Source organism: Oryzias latipes, chromosome 5, assembly GCF_002234675.1.
Source record: "Oryzias latipes chromosome 5, ASM223467v1".
Taxonomy (NCBI): domain Eukaryota; kingdom Metazoa; phylum Chordata; class Actinopteri; order Beloniformes; family Adrianichthyidae; genus Oryzias; species Oryzias latipes.
The window spans coordinates 936,526-953,255 of NC_019863.2; the positions used below are offsets into that span (position 1 = coordinate 936,526).

At 40.8% G+C, this 16,730-nt stretch overlaps 1 protein-coding gene across 2 annotated transcripts in view; it reads left to right on the forward strand.

Annotated features, from left to right (window-relative positions):
- The first annotated feature begins 5,978 nt into the window (after nucleotides 1–5,978).
- stab1 (stabilin 1) overlaps nucleotides 5,979–16,730 on the forward strand; it is a 113,720-nt gene continuing 102,968 nt past the window's right edge. The window contains exons 1-3 of one of the 2 annotated variants that reach the window (XM_023954693.1): nucleotides 5,979–6,447; nucleotides 13,258–13,388; nucleotides 14,971–15,086. In XM_023954693.1, coding sequence (XP_023810461.1) covers nucleotides 6,391–6,447; nucleotides 13,258–13,388; nucleotides 14,971–15,086 — 304 coding nt within the window. In that variant the 5' untranslated portion in view covers nucleotides 5,979–6,390. The remainder of the gene's footprint in view (nucleotides 6,448–13,257; nucleotides 13,389–14,970; nucleotides 15,087–16,730) is intronic. The other variant, XM_023954694.1, reaches the window with a different exon arrangement.

A 16,730-nucleotide genomic window follows, 5' to 3' on the forward strand; every position in this document is an offset into this window, starting at 1 on the left:
AGTGAATACTTTAACCACTTCTGATTGGTCAGACTGATGACATGTGGTTAAACCTCCAAGAATGATTGGTGGAAACAGTTGAAGGGGCGGGACTTTTCCTAAAACAGAGCTGAAGCTACGGCTAAATCGCGGTACCGTCATTCTTATTAAAATGTCTTTAATAGAATCAAATAAACACAAAGAAAAAATAATTTTACGATCTTTCCTAACTACTCAATGTTTTATCAGGGCCTGTTTGGATGAACAAAGAGATGATATCCTGGAGATGGGAAATGTTTTTAGATCAGCTAATGAGGGAAATTTCCCACGGCACACTGGTTGAAAAAAAACAAAAATCTCTCTCTCTCTCTCTCTATATATATAGATTTTATATATACATATATATATATGTATATATATATATATATATAATTTGTTGCTGTTAAATAAGAGCAACAGTCAGCCTTAAAAGCTCAAACTTTAATGAAAAATGCATATTTGCAGGACTTCTTACAAATAAAAAAATATGACGAAGAATTTTTAAAGATAATTTCTAAACATTTAGAAGTTTTAGAACTCCTTGACATGTAATTTAAATTATTTAGAAAACACGAACAATAAGTCAATAAATATTATAATTATATTAATAATAATCAATAATAATAAATCAATACTAAGTCAATTAACAACAACAATAATAATAATAATAATGATAATAATGATAATAATAATGATAAAAATAAAAGTTCAAAAGTTAACAATATATTTACTGATTCATGTTAGTGATCAGTTTGTATAACACAGATGCTATGGTGTCGGGTTTCAAGCAAACAGTCTGGCCTAGTCTCAAAATGTGTTTCCACAAAATCTTTTGAACATAGCCAGACTGTATTACTAGTTGGTACCACAGTGATCCATCTGGGTTAACTCTTTTGATAGCTAAGGCCCACTTTTTCCTGAAGTCTGAATCCATTGGAAACCTGCAAGAAAAGTTCAGTCACTGAGTCAGAAATGTATAAATGTATATTACTCTAATAGCCTAGTTCTAGTATGCTGTATATAGGTTTAACCCTTGTGCTATCTTAGATGACCCCCCCTTCCATCGACGTGTTCTCCCTACCATGACAAAGGTGGATAAAGGTGGAAAGATTTCATGTAATCCATGGACACCAGTGAAGATCACAAATCATTGAAGAAAAAAGGTTCAGAGCACTGTCTAGTGGGTCTAAATGACCCAACTCCCAATGTTAAAGTGCCTAGGATAGGACAAGGGGTAAATGAACACATGCAAATGGAAATTTGTTAGTTCTGATTTTGTTTGTCAGACTTTACCTCAGAAGATTTTTACACACAGGTGCAGATCTTTGGTGCGCATGTTCTCTCATTCGATTTTACAAGTTCTCACATCAAATCTACAAGCTCCTCCATTTAGACACATTTTTACCTTCATAAGTGGGAAGGGTGAAGGGTGGGTTGGGTTTTTATTCTAATTTTAAACCCCCCCCCCCCCCCTTTTTTTCATTTTTTATATTTAACTGCTTCGAATTGCGCAATCTATGGAAACGCGCTTTTTAAATAAGTTTGATTTGATTTGATTTCTGTTTTCACTGGCAGTAATCAAATGTTCGTGTAGTCACTGTGTTTATAACTCTGTGGTGGAGCCAGATGCAGCACAGCTAAATTGACTGGAATTTGCTCCTCCCAATTTAAAAAACACTCTAAAAATGGCTGATTGGGTGATTCATAGTGGGGTGATAAGTTGGTTCTACCCGCCTTCTAATCTAAGAAAAATGGTAACTGGGTTTAACACATGTTGACTTTTGGTCTAAATCAGGGGTGTCAAACTCATTTTCACAGAGGGCCACATCAGCATAGCGGCTGTCCTCAAAGGGCCAGATATAAATTAATCATGTAACTAAATGTAATGAAAAATAAACATAACTACTCCTTAATGTTAAATAATTCATTATTTATTCACTATAACTTTTCAAAGTGACATTTACAGTTGCTTAACCCATGGTCCGGGTGAATACTTGATTCTGATTGGCTGCTGGGTGTGCATCAAAAAGTGAAATACCACAGTGATATACCACGCCTAAAAAAGTAGTTCCGGTCACAAAATTATTTTAAGAAATTAGGGTAAAAACTTTTATGCTCTCATGGACCACATAAAGTTACACGATGGGCCACATTTGGGCCCCGGGCCTTGAGTTTGACACATGTGGTCTAAATCAAGGGTTCTCAAAGTTTTTGTAGTGGAGGGCCAAATAAAGAACTCGACATTAGACTGGGGGCCAATTTTGGTGAAAAAAATGGATAAACAGTAAAAGTTGTTTTTAATAACTTCAATGACCAAGTGTCATCTGTACAGTTAACCAGGCCCTCCAGATGTTTTTCCAGTTGCTGTTGGACGATGCTGTGCAGATCTGTTACTCGTCCAGTAATTGTATCATTTGACAGACTTATTTCTTTAAACTTTTCTTTTGCTCTAGGCAATGTCAGCTTCTTTCAGCATTTATTCTTTTTACAAAGCCCCCGTCACTTAGGGGCTTGCTTTCCTGGGCCATTTCCAAAGTTCCAAAGCTAGCTTCTGTCACAGCTTCACTGGATTTAGCCATTTTTGTAAACATTATCTGCTGTGCAGCACAGCCTCCTTGTAGTTGTTAGAGCTGATTGTTGCACTCCTCGCCGGTAAATTTGTCATAGGTTTTATGATTTGTAACATAGTGACGATTTATATTGAATACTTTGAGCATTGCATTTACCTGTTTACAAATCAGGCACATGACTTTATCCAGTCCTTGAGGTATGACAAAGTAAGCATTTGACCACTTAGCTTGAAAGCGCCTTTTCTCCTCGCCAACACAACATTTTTCCTCAAAGGAACCTGCTCTGGCTCTCTTTTATTGAGGGCCACAAAAAATCTTCCCGCGGACCGCACTTTGAGAACCCCTGGTCTAAAGTTTGACTTTGTAACACAGGAGAAGATAGAAATTTGCACTCTGCTGCTACTAATCTCTCATATCTAGTGGTCATTTAAGGAATTGCAACCTTCATTACTTGTTTACTTCCTGGTTGGCTTCAAAATAAATAAACAGAAGAGAAGGGACAGATGTGTTTGTCCTGAAGTTACAATGATGGAACATCTGTGTGTCTGATGGTGCTGATTGGTGGCGGTGGGTTATGTGGGCCTCATGCTCTGTCTTTCACCGTTTGAACTAAAAGGCACAGAATCATTACAGTGAGAGCAGGGGGGTATTCCAGAAAGCAGGTTATGTGAGTTACCATAGAGGGTTTGAGGCTAAGGAAGTTGATAGTGTCCGTGTCCGTGTCCATTTGAAGATGATTTAGTGGATGAAGAAGCTCAGCTAATACTTTTTCCACCATGAGAGGGTGATAAGACCACATATGGATGTTGAAAAAAATTAACTTTTTACTTTGATCTAACTTAATTATTTGCTTCAGTTAAGATAAATCATTTATTTGAATTCAGTCAAACTAAAAATAACACATAGTTATCAGACAGTTATTTTACTTTCATTCAAATTAATTCAATTAACCCTTGTGCTATCTTAGGCACGTTAACATTGGGAGTTGGGTCATCTAGACCCACTAGACAGTGCTCTGAACCTTTTTTCTTCAATGATTTGTGATCTTCACTGGTGTCCATGGATTACATGAAATCTTTCCACCTTTATCCACCTTTGTCATGGTAGGGAGAACACGTCAATGGAAGGGGGGGGGGTCATCTAAGATAGCACAAGGGTTAAATCGGCAGCGCAAGGAATTGTGGGATACCATTCCCTTTGCATGCCTGGACGGATTTGGATTTAAGTGTAGGTGTTTGTCTAAATGTGTTGTTTAGCTGTTTTACTGTGTTTTGCCCAGTTACTTTACCCTGTTATGTTGAATTCTTTCTGCACCATGAATGAGAGGGAGTGAGAGAATGATGAGATTATTCAGCATCACTAGTGCTGATTGAAGTTACAATAACTGAAGTTAAAGTTAGAGTCATGACAACTGACTGCATGGTACATATTATAAATCTACACTGTATCCTTTTTTTTAATGTTATGTGGCCTAGGTGCTCTGTGCTTTGGGTTGGGGTACTGGGCTGAGGAGACCTGGGCCCATTGTTAGGGGGGGTGGGGGATGGCTGTTTCACCACCGGGGGACAGACTACCAGCTGTCCCCTACTTACCCTCTTCCTCATATGATCACTTATTAGTGTAATGCGGAGGGGGTGGGGGGTATCCCCAGTGCCCTACCCGCCAATTTTAACTGCACCTTAGACATTTAGGGTGATTGGACATCACTGTGAGTAATCAGGAGATGTCCTCTTGGGCGGCTTCCTCCTGGGCAGGGGTGGCTGGCCCATGCCTTGCTCTCTCCTGGACCAAACGTGGGCTGGATGGGTGGGTACCTGGAGCGTAGGGCGGCTCTCCCTTGGGGGCTCCTGGCCCGTGCCTAGGGTTTGGGTGGGGGGGATGCCCATAACTCCTGGGTGGTAGTGGGTTGCTTGTCTGGGGCTGGGGTTGCTCTCCTGGTTGGGCTGGAGCTTGCAATCTTTGTCGTCCTGGTCTCTGACTTTGGGGCCCCCTGGGGCGGTTCCGCTGGCCCCGGCCTGGGTGTTGGATGTGATTGCCCCGGGGGTGGTTGTTCTCTATCTGCTGCTGTGTGGGTGTTGGGGGGTCCTGGCTGCCGCTGCTGGCACGACGGGGGTCTCCTTCTTTTCGCATTCCATCATCCACCTTAGAAGAACATAAACACTCACTCGAGCACAGGTGCTACCTCGCCTTTGCACAGGTGGTTTGCGTGATTGAATGAAATGTTTCGCATGTGTTGGTATGAAGGCATAAGTATGGGTGTGTGAACATCGGTTATATGGTGTACATGTGGACATGTCTTGTATGTGAGCATTTTTGGAGCCAACAGGTATGTATGTAACATTTGAATATGTGTGGACAGGCCCCACCCCTTTTAGATTGGTATTACATCTTAACCTGACTGTATTGATTACAAACATCCAGCAACTTGTTGCTTTATGGTGCTTCACGGTTCTACCCCCCTTTCTTTAATCACCCTCCAATCCTCCCCCCTTCTTTCCTCCTTTGCTTTTATGTTCGTTGCGTTGTTGTCCAGTCCAACAAAAAATTGTTACAAATATAAGTGAGAAGAATAAAGTTTAGTATAAATTACAAAAGGGGTTTATTCAAATATACACCTAGTGTGTCAAAAGATTTATAACCCCTGTTGTAACAGTAACATATGTCCAACAAAAGAGGCTTTCAGCTCTCATCTGCATGCTCAGCTGTTGGACAGGACAAGTTAATATGGATTCATTAATTAGGTAGGTTACTTTAAAAAGCTTAGTGGGGATTGGGTCTGAAAGACTAGTTGGTTTTGGTGGACGTAATAACTGATGTTATTTCCGCTTGAACCACAGCAGTGAAGCAGTCTAATGTTACAGATGGATGTGGACCATAGATGTCTGCTGTGCAGCTGCTCCTGAGCCAAATTAACCAGTTTAGTATTGGCCCATCAATTAAAAAAGGCAGATCCTGATATAAGTCAAAATAATAAATACCTGTGCCAAAAGTTGGCCGGGTTGATAATTGTTTGGTCGATAATCAATTTACCCTCATCACTTAGTTTCCATTATTGTAGTGTTGTAGTAAACTATGGATCTTTGGCTGAAACTGATGACACATAACATCCTTCAGAAGGAAACCAATGATTGTTTTTTACACAGAGACACCAAAATGAGCCAAAGTGAATGATAGTTTAATACGTTTTTTGTTAGCATTTTGTTAGTTATTAATATTGTCCAAGTGGACCACAGAGAGCTGAAAGGCAACTGCTGAAGCGGCTGTACCAGACCCTCTCCTGTTTTTTCACAGGGAAGCAGCAGGAGGATGTGACCTCCGCTGGAAGTTTCCCACCCAACCACTTTCTGTCTTCCTTTTCAGCTTTTCTAGTCTCAGTGACTGCCTCTGCTTTGCTGGAATCTGGACTGATCTGATCTTCTCGTCTAACATTTGTCGGTCATTTTCACACACTGTAGGCTCACTGCAAGCCAAGAATATTTCTGATAAGCCTGCAAGTTTTTGGATCCACCCTTTTGTTTGTTGTGAGAAGTGTCATGATTTTTTCCCTGGTTTTTTGCAGAAGGCTGCTTTCAGCTTTTTCACGCCTTCAGCCACTGGATTCCAGGTCTATTGTGGTCTAGTTTTTTTTTTCCTTAATTGAGGATGCTGTTAGCTTTGGGTTTTTTCTGGAGTTGTGAAGACTGTAGCTGAGTTTCAGCTGTGGCACAAAGGGATAAAGCTTTGGTTGAATCTTCAGCAGCTCTTAAGCTACTGCCTAAGGAGAACAGTGAGGTTCGTCTCCCTGGATGTGAAACCTTTAGTCATGTCGAAACTTCTCCTGCTGCTGGGACTCTGTCTGCAAGCATCATGGCAAGAACAGGTACGAGAAATGCTGAGATTATGACAAATGCTAAATGACCACAAAATTCATCATCTATTGAAAGGGGCTTCCCTCTGATAAGGGATTCAGCCTGGACTTTAATTCTGCAGACAAACAATGAAGATGATCTTTTGTGTGTGGAGTGAAACTGTAGGACAGTTTGCATGTGTTGCTGAAGGGGTGTCTTCATAATTTACAACACATTTGACTGTGTTTAAGGTTTTTTCTCAGAGTTTGCATCTGAAGAATCTTATTTCTACACAGTTGGGGTTTTCCCTCTCTGGAGTAGAGTTATAGAATGATAGGCTGGTAGATGACTGGAAGTTGATTGTTTTTCACAAGAACTGTATGATATATGTAACAGTGCTGGAATGTATGTGTATGGTTTCCAGTGCATATAGCCAATTACAAACATCATTTCAAACCTTGTAAAGGAGTCTTATTAAATTATGGAAGTATATTTAACCTATGATTCAAACTGATATTCAGTTCTCAAATCACAATTTATTGAACAATTTGATCATGCGGTTTGAAAATACATTTTATGTTTGGCGATTCAGGCTTGCCATTTAAAAATTTTGCAATTAAGAATTCCATTAAATTAAAGTCAACATTTTCAAACTAAAACTTAAAATACAACAAAATCAATTAGAATGTAGATTTAATGGTTTTGGGGTTCCATGATTCAAATGAAAATTTACACTTACTTTATTAGGGCCACCTTGCTGGTACTAGGTTGGACCCCCCTTAGCCTTCAGATCTACCTTAATCCTTGGTGGCACATATCCAACAAGTTCCTCGGAGAGTTTGGTCCATTTTGACCAAACTCTAAAAAAAGGATTTCAGATTTGCTGCAGTGCAGTTTTGGAATGAACTCCAGGAAGAGTTTAAATTGAAAGAATTGATCTCCCTGAGCTCTTTCAGAAAACTTTTAAATGAATCTGAGAAAAAAAGCTTTCAAACTGTAAATGCTTTATTTAAGACTGCCTATTTATGATTGTGAGTGTAAATGAGAATTGTGTGTTATTGTTGTGCTGCTGCCTCTTGGCCAGGACGCTCTTGTAAAAGAGATTTTTAACCTCAATGAGTTTTTTTTAATCCTGGTTAAATAAAGGTGAATGAAAAAAAGAAAAAAAGAAAAAAGAAAGTCATGATAGCATCACCCAGTTGCTGCCGATTTGTCGGCTGCACATCCATGATGTCAATTTCTTGTCCACCTTATCCCAAATGTGCTCTAATGGGTTGAGATCTGGTGACTGTGGAGACGGTTGGAGTCCAGTGAACTAATTGTCATGTTCTAGAAACCAGTCTGAGATAATTCCAGTTTTCTGGCATGGACATGGTCAGCAACAATACTCAGGTAGGCTGTGGTGTTGGAACCATGTTAAACTGGTACTAAGGGGCCCAAAGTGTGCCAAGAAAATATCTTCCACACCATAACACCACCACCAGAAGCCTGAACTGTTGATACAAGGCTGATGGATCCATGATTTCATGCTGTTGATGCCAAATTCTGACCCCACCATCCGAATGTGGCAGCAGAAATGGAGACTCATTAGACCAGACAACGTTTTTCTAATCTTCTATTGTCCAGTTTTGGTGAGTCTGTGTGGATAGTAGCCTCAGTTTCCTGTTCTTAGCTGACAGTGGCGCCCAGTGTGGTCTTCTGCTGCTGTAGCCCATCTGCCTTAAGGTTGAACACACAACAAGTTTGGATGTGTTGAGTGATCAGAGATGCTCTTCTGCAGACCTCTGTTGGAACCAGTGGTTCTTTGAGTTCCTGTTGTCTTTCTATCAGCTGGAACCAGTCTGACCTCTGGCACCAACAAGGCATTTCCCCCCACGGAAAAGTGTCAATAAAGGGTTGTTTTGAAATATGTTCATCATTCATTCAGGATGAGAGTCACCTGTTAGTAGTCTGGAGAAAGTGTTGATTCAGAAAAGGAGAGAAGCCTTGCAGTTCTAATGGAAGCATTGCTGCAATGAAGTTTAGCTGAAAATATTTTTTCTGGCTTGAAATAAGACAGAAATAGAAGAGAATAAAGATCTTTGTAATACAAAAACAGGCCGGTGTTGTCCAGATCAAAGCTAAACAGGCGCCAAAAATGAAGTATACTGATGGACATCTGGAGGTGAGCAAACAAAAACCCAAAAGTTTCCGTGTTACTAGGCCTTCCCGTAGAGTTCTGTTGCCCATCTGCCATGAGAAAGCCACTTCCTTCACTTACATGTTTTCATTTTTTTCTTTAACTGGTGTCTGTTCCATCCGGTTCAGTTCAGTTCTGCCACCTCTTGTCACAACATGTTTCTGTCAGTGATCAGCAACTCTTCAGGTTTTTTTGGGTCTATATTTTGCCAAGTTAGCCCTGTAATTTGACCAAAAAGTAATTTAAAATGAGCTTAGACCAGGACAAAGGGAACCTGTATGCAGAACCCTGCAGCTGCTGTTTGTCAGTACCGCCCCCTGCTGAAACCTAACTGCATTTAATCTTTGCCTCATTTCCAGATTTTGTACTAAATGAAATGAAATATAAAAACTTGAATAATGACATGTCTGTTATGCTTTGCTTTGTTTGCATGGTTATTATAATTTGGTTCATAGCTTCTAATTGGAGTTCTCTATATTTTACCACTGTGTACATACTTTATCACAACCAAAAGCCTTACTGATATCAAATAACAAAGATGAAGAATTAAGGCAGAATGAAAGGTGCTTACAAATGAGGTTTGATTTTATTTGATGTGTTTTTTGATTACGTAAGAAGCATTACATTATTCCAGAAATCACTATTACATAACACAGGTAAAGTATAAAATGGAGTGCTTATTGATTATAATAAAAAAAAAGTTTATTACATCAGATGAGCAAAGATTATTACACATTATTACATTAACCATCATTTGTAAATGATATTTTTTGTCAAAATCAGTGTCCCTGTCACAGCTGAACTAAGTTATAGACATAGTTATAATGTTTACTGTAGATTGTCAACAATGGCTCACCGGTTGGTATTCCTGCTTCTGCTGTCAGACTAACGGTCTTCCTTCTGAGTTATTATGGTTTTTGAAGTTCTCTTTGCTGTAATATGTGGAGTCCATGTTTATCAGAGTGTTTGTCGTTCTTAAGCTGGTATTAGAGTAACTGAATAGGTTGAGGACAGGTTGTCTGCAGGTCAGAACGCTGTTAGAAATCCTGGTCATAGTTGACTTTTAGAGATAATGAGGATCTCAGTTGCCTTAGCGATTATCTTTAATGCATATTTTTCTCTTTTACTTTTATATTACTATATATCTTTTGTTTAGACATCTGTGACCAAGAATTTATCCAAGTCTTCCATGTTGTCAATTACCATAACCCTGGATAGATTTGGTTTTCTGTTTAGTTTAATTAATATTTGACAGTTTCTTACTCGGATGTTGGATTATTTTCTGCTTCTTCAAGAGTCAGACTTTTCTGGCAATTTCTGCTTTTCCTTTGGTACAGATGATAATTCATGTACACGTCAGTCCCCTTCAGTTCTGTGCTCCTGTATTTTGGCTGTGGACCTCGCCTCTGGTTCGTCTCGCACCCCCAGCCATCCCCCAGTTCCATCTGCTTGAAGCCCATTTGCTACACTATTCAAACATGTAGTTGTAGAGCGAGATAAGCTAATTCTTCTCTAAGAGTTCTAGTACATCGCCTGTCCATCCTGGGAGAGGATCCCTACTTCATATGGACACCCTTGAAGTTTCTTCTGTTTTCCGTAATTCCCGTAAAATCTGTTTTTTTGTTGTTGAAGTTATTCCTTACCAAGAAGGAGGGTCTGAGGGCAGGGATGCCCAGGGTCTGTCTAGTGTAGTTTAGCAATTAGCCATTGTTCATATGTTATGACTGATTCTGTGTTTTTGTACAATTATTGGTGTGAAGCCAGTTGAGGCAACTACTGTATGTTGTGATATTGGGATCTATGTAAAAAAAATTGAATTGAATTCAGTTTCTGTCCTTGCTTCTATAAAGGTAGTTTGTGCTTTCGATTCACAGATCTTATGATGATCCCTGGTTTATCAAACACCCTGGGTGGCAGATCTTGATGTTATTTACAATCAGAGAAATCCCTTTACACTTGAGAAAAGCGTCCACCTTTGGGTTCACAGAATTGCTGTCCAGCTACTCGGGATTGGAACATTGTTAGCATTGTGTGGGGCGGCTGGGGTGCACAGGTAGAGCGGTCGACCACTGATCGGAAGACTGCAGCTTCTGTTCCTGCCCTGCCTGGCCACGAGTAAGAGTCTCTTTGGGCAAGTCACTGGACCCCACATTGTTCCTGATGCTTATAGGTTGGCACCATTAGTGTGTGAATAAGTGTGTGAATGGATGAATGGGACTGTGACTGGAAAGCACTTTTGACCTTCTAAGAAGGTAGTAAAGGTAGGTTTACGCTTTTTACGGTGGAAGCACTGCTATAGGCCCATAGGAAAGGCTTTAGGTGAGGCATGCAACACCAGCAGGGGGCAGAAGTGAGCTGACAGCTGCTTTGTAGCTACACTGGTGCCGTAGAAACAGACAGAGGACGTCTGTCTCCACTGAGAGGGAGAAACTCATAAAAATGAGGAAGACTTTTCCAACAGATCATAGAGCTTTTTGTGGAGAAGGATCGGAGCATGAACTCATAAAGTAGGACCAAACATGTTTTTCAATGTTTGTTTTTTAAAAATAACATGGGAGTAATGTAAGTAAAAAATGTAAGTAAAATTTTTTATTTTATTTATGATCATTTTCACAGAAAACATTTGATAACTGATTAAAGCACCAGAATTTGAAGTTGGAAAAATACCAGAAATAGTCACTGAGGGTCAAATGTGTGCTGAACAGATCTGTATACTTTAATTTGTTTACAGTATATATGAATAATTAATACACAAGAAGAGTGTTCTATCCATGTCTATAAAAGAAATATTCTCTGTAGGACAAATATGTTCTTGTGTGCATTTTATAAGCTGTTAGCTGCCGTTGGATAAATGGTGAAATATTTAGGTCTTTCATTGTAAATCTGACTCCAGAGAAGTCAGTGCCTCACCAGCCATCAACCTCACAGCACATCACTGGACTTCACCCTTAGAAATGCCTTACCTCATGCTCCAGAAAATTGAAGCCATTTCAGTCGCCATTTTTCTGCGACATGGACGTTGCCACGTTGGAGCCAGATGATGCAAGTAAACTGTGACTGATCTGAGTCTGTCTTAGTCAAAGTTTCCATAGCAACTACTTTCACCAGTGTTAAAAAAGGTATCAGATCAAGAATGGTTAATCTGACCAATAGAATGACTGACTTCATTTCTATATAGAAGCCTATGGGATTTTGGCTTCTTGGAGCAAGCGGGTACTTCCTGTTTGGAATGCCGAGAGGGACGTGTCACTCAGTCCAGTTCTCTTGTACCAGGGGTCAGGAACCCATGGCTCACGAGCCATATCTGGCTCTTTTGATGGCCACATCTGACTCGCAGACAAATCTTAAATAATAATAATAAAAAAAAAGTTTAATTAGACCAGTCCTTCTCGAGCGCGATGCGATGCCAGGGGGGCGCGCAGTAGTAGCGGTGCTTGGAGAAAAAAATCTGCTCCAATATTGGTTTACAATTATCTGTTATATCACAGTGTGTGTAACAGCCTGAAACCTGTGAATCGTTGTCTCTGCAGCTGCGCGCTGCTATCTTTGAAAAGGAGGACCACAAATGTGTGTGAAGGAATAGGGGAGGGGTAGTGGGCTCAGGCAGCGAGGTGAAGTGGCGCACTGATTGTCAAAACTTAAAACACGCACATACCAAATAACATACACTGTAGCGTGTGAGTATTGCTGTACTGGCAATGTTTAGCTCCACATCTGAATTTGAGCAGTTTTTCTCACATCCAAAGTACATTAAGATCAACCTATGATCATGTTTAACAGATGGAAGTCTCAACGCCTACATGAAGCTTAAACTCACCACGTATCAACCAGACAAGACCATCAGCAAAACCACCATGCAGCACCAGAAGTCACATTAATGCTAACTCATTTATTAGCAACAGCATAATGTAGCGTCCCTTTCACACACTGAGGCACAGAGACTTTATCTCTTTTAAGGTTCTTTATTCTGGTTACTGTTGGCCATAACCAACGCTGTACAACTTATTCAGCAACTCCTGAATCTCTCCCGCCAAGAATGCTCCTCCAACCATTTATTTCCCCGCTCCTGCACCAGCCCTCCTATTTCCTATTCGGCCCATAGATGAACCCCATTGGTCCAAACTCCCCAACGACAGGCTGAGCGACAGAACTGAGGGCTAACCAGCATCTCTGCTTGATGCATTCAATGAACCCCGGAACTTAGAACGCGACCCAACAGGCACCCAGTTAAACTCAGTCCTCTACAATAACAATGTTATTAAAAAAGAATCCACAGACATATTGTACTTGTCCTTATTGTACAGTGTTGAAATGACATAAAATGAACACATTTATGACTCTCTTGGCCTAAAAGGTTCCCGACCCCTGTCTTATACAGTCAATGGGTACAAGCCTTGATTTTTGCACACACTTCTGGTCCTGCCCAGGGTTTCTGGTTGGGGCTAGTGCAGATGAAAATGCTATCATTGTGTGGCACACCGGAACTGCTGAGCACTACAAGCATGCAACCTTTAGCGTTGACCTGGAACCAGCTAAAATATTCTGGTTTAATATAAAAGTATCAAATGTTTTTTTTTTAAATCATGAATCTTTTTTTCTCTGACTTCCACAAAAACATGCATTATTCTGGGTCAAAACGTCTTCTTCATGTTGTTTTCTCCAGCAGGTTTCCCCCCCAGGCCGCTGTGATATCCAACAACGGCTGGAAAAGAAGACTGACTGCACATCCTGTGCTGCTGCACTCACGGCTAGTTGCCCTCATGGCTTTTCACACGCTGGCACCACCAACTGCAGGTTGGCGCACACACTTACAAGAGAGAAGCATCTTCTCTGCTGCACATCAAACTGTCAGGAACTGCAAAACCACCGACGCTGTTCCAACCTCGATTTGAGAGTCAAGTGAAATGTTTTCAATGTAAAGGCTGTGTTCACACTGCAGGGCTTAATGCTCAATTACGATTTTTGGAAAAAATTCGATTTTTTGCTGCGCCGTTCACATTTTCAATTAAATGTAAACTTTTGTGATCTCCTGTGTGACCGTGAAATGACCCAGAAGTGACCCGCATGCCCAGAAGAGTACTCAACGGTGAACGACGTCACTGTTGTTTGCTGAATTAGCTACCGTTAACAATGGATGTCAACAAAAGTCTTGTCAACAGTGGAGCTCTTTTTGCATTTTTACATTTATTTTCCCAAAGGAGCCAGCACAATTACAATCTTCTCATTTTAAGTAGGCATTGGAGCCAGGATCGTCTGTACCTACTGTGGGGAATGGGGATGTGTATGTGCTGGGGCCGCGCGCGTGTGTGTGTGTGTGTGTGTGTGTGTGTGTGTGTGTGTAAGAGAGTGGAGAGAGCGCGTGCAGCGCAGAAAGGAGTGAGAGGGGGCAGTGGGGCGCGCATTCATGTTGTGTGTTATGGAGGAAGGAGAATGGTAATAAAAGAAGGTTTCCCCCAGAATAAATGCTATGGACTCTTTATTAACTCGCTCTGGAGAATCTGAGGATCCGAACGGGGAAGTGAACCCCAAACGAGGATCCGCCTTCGGCCCTGGAGAAGGTCTCCACCACGCTTCTGACCACGGTCGAAAAGGAAAAAAAGTAATCGCGGGAAAGGTTCAACACTCCGCTCGGCCATTTCGCTGGATATATTTTTTCAAAAACCGCTGGTTGCGATAGGAGCCCTGGAGTTTGGCCTGATTAGAGCTGTCACCCCAAATATGAATCCAATCGGTGACCTCGCTTCCCTTCCACTGAGTGGTCTCAGCAGCATCATCCACCCTGGTTGATGTTTATGTTCTCGTTCCCGCCTACTTCAACGCAGAATTATGAAGTTTGTGTATCAATGACGTACGGGTCGGATTCATGTGGCCTGGCCGTTCAGAGGGCGGTGCATTCCAAAAGATCGGATACGTATTGGATTCAGGACCGCATACCCAAGTGGCCTTTTGCATTTGAAAAGATCGGATCTGTGTCGTTCAGACTGTCATGAAAAGATCAGATACAGGTCGCATAGGGGCAAAAAAATCTGAATTGGGTCGTTTCAGCCTGCAGTGTGACTGTGAACGTAGCCTTAGTGATTTTACTGCACAAAGGTGTATCTTTCTCTTGAATTCAGACAATACTGACATTAAAACCAAACTGAAAGATAGTTTATAAAAATGCTAACAACATTTTTGCTTAATAAAAATTAAAAGAAATTTGGAAAATAAAAATTTAATTTAATTTAATTTAATTTAATTTTTAATTAAATTTAATTCATGGTTCTGTTCAATCCATTTTGCATTTTAGGAGTTTGATCTGAAATAACTGCTTCCTATGAATCTTACTGTATATGCATTAGGTCAAACTGAAGGCATATGTTGTCCTTCACTGCAGTTACGTGGTGCAGATTGGAAACGCCAAGATGGAGCTGATGGGATGTCAACATATCTGTGCCAAGACGGTTATACACCCCCAATGCTGCCCGGGCCACTGGGGCCCACTGTGCCTCCGTAAGTGCTTTTCACTTGGACTGAAGCTCTTTTACTCCAGAAAGGTTTAACAGCAACAGGAAATGATGCAAGAAGTCTGTTACTTTGTGTCTGTCATCTCATCCTGCAAAGACAGACTGGCAGCAGAGCTGTGCTGCAGGACTTTGTCTCAAAATTATGCTAATAAGCTTAGCATCACTATTGAAACTGACTGGACTGATTACCAATATAAACGTGGTTGTCAATATCACAAAACAATATGGTAAATGGCATATACTTTTCTACCTTCTTTGAAGGTCCGAAGTGCTTTACAGTCACACACACACATTCACCCAGTCACACACACATTCACACACTGATGGCGGCTCCGCTGCCAAACACTGGCGCCAACCTCCCACCAGAGGCAAGGTGGGGTTTAGTGTCTTGCCCAAGGACACTTCGACAAATGGGCGTGCAAGGCAGGAATCAAACCTGCAATCCTACAATCATGGGTCGACCGCCCTACAGCTGCACCATGGCCGATAAGGTATATATACATACAAGGCATTTCTTTTGGTTTCGGTATATTGTCATGTTGTTGCACTGTCACTGCAATGTTTGACCTTTTCCAAAAAATCTATGTAATAAAAAAACTATTGGGGGTCATTTGCCTTCCTATAGTTCTGCATTTAGAATTTTAATTCTTTTATTCTAGGTTTTTTGTAATTTCCTAATGAAAAAATAGAACTTTTGTCCTCTTCAGGCTTTCTTTGTAGATTTTTTTTTCCTGTTTAAGATTTTTTATTATTTTATAACACAAAGGACAAACAATACAGCTGCACATTTCACAAAATGTTTTGTTAGGTTTATTTCAGTGGATGCATCAGAATGGAGCGGACCAGAGAGCTTGTGGCTTGCCGTAGTAAAATTCACGTTACACCTACAGGTTTTTTAATTTTTTTGTCTGATTCACAACAATTTGAATATACATGTTTTGTCTCTCGCTTTGTATTCCTTTACAACATTTGTAACCAGTTTACGACAGTTTTGAATACCTAATTTAAAATAAAAACATTGGGCTCTGCGACAGACTGGCGACCTGTCCAGGATGTCCCCTGCCTTCTCCCACAAGTCGCCAGGATAGGATCTGGCAGCCCCGTGACCCAGGAACAAAACGGGTTTAGAAGAGGAATGAATGAATGGATGACAAATGCTTTCCTCCATCTGCATATAATGACCCACCACTGAAGAATTTCCATTGTGCTTTTTGTTCTACTTGTGTACATCAAATCTTCATAAGTCCATTGATGTTACCAGTCCACGATGACATCAGAATCCAAAACAAAGTGGGAGACTCTCCGCACCTTACAAAGCCATCAGAAGCGCAGATTCCAACACAGAATCGACATAGTGAGATATGGAACCTGCACATAATCTTAACACCAAAATTTTTTATATGCACCAATGGTAAAAGAGAGGTAACCTTTTGTCATTTCCGGAGGGACGCACCTTTAAAAGGCCATCGAGGAGCAGGCGAATAGAAGGGTATCCAAGGACCAAGAAGATTCAAGGACCAAGAAGATTCATAGATGAGGAAGTTCAACATCTCACGTAGCAATGGACTGCAGCTCGGCTGGATTTGATGATTTGTACTTGAAATCGGCAGTGCTCAAATAGGTGGACAAC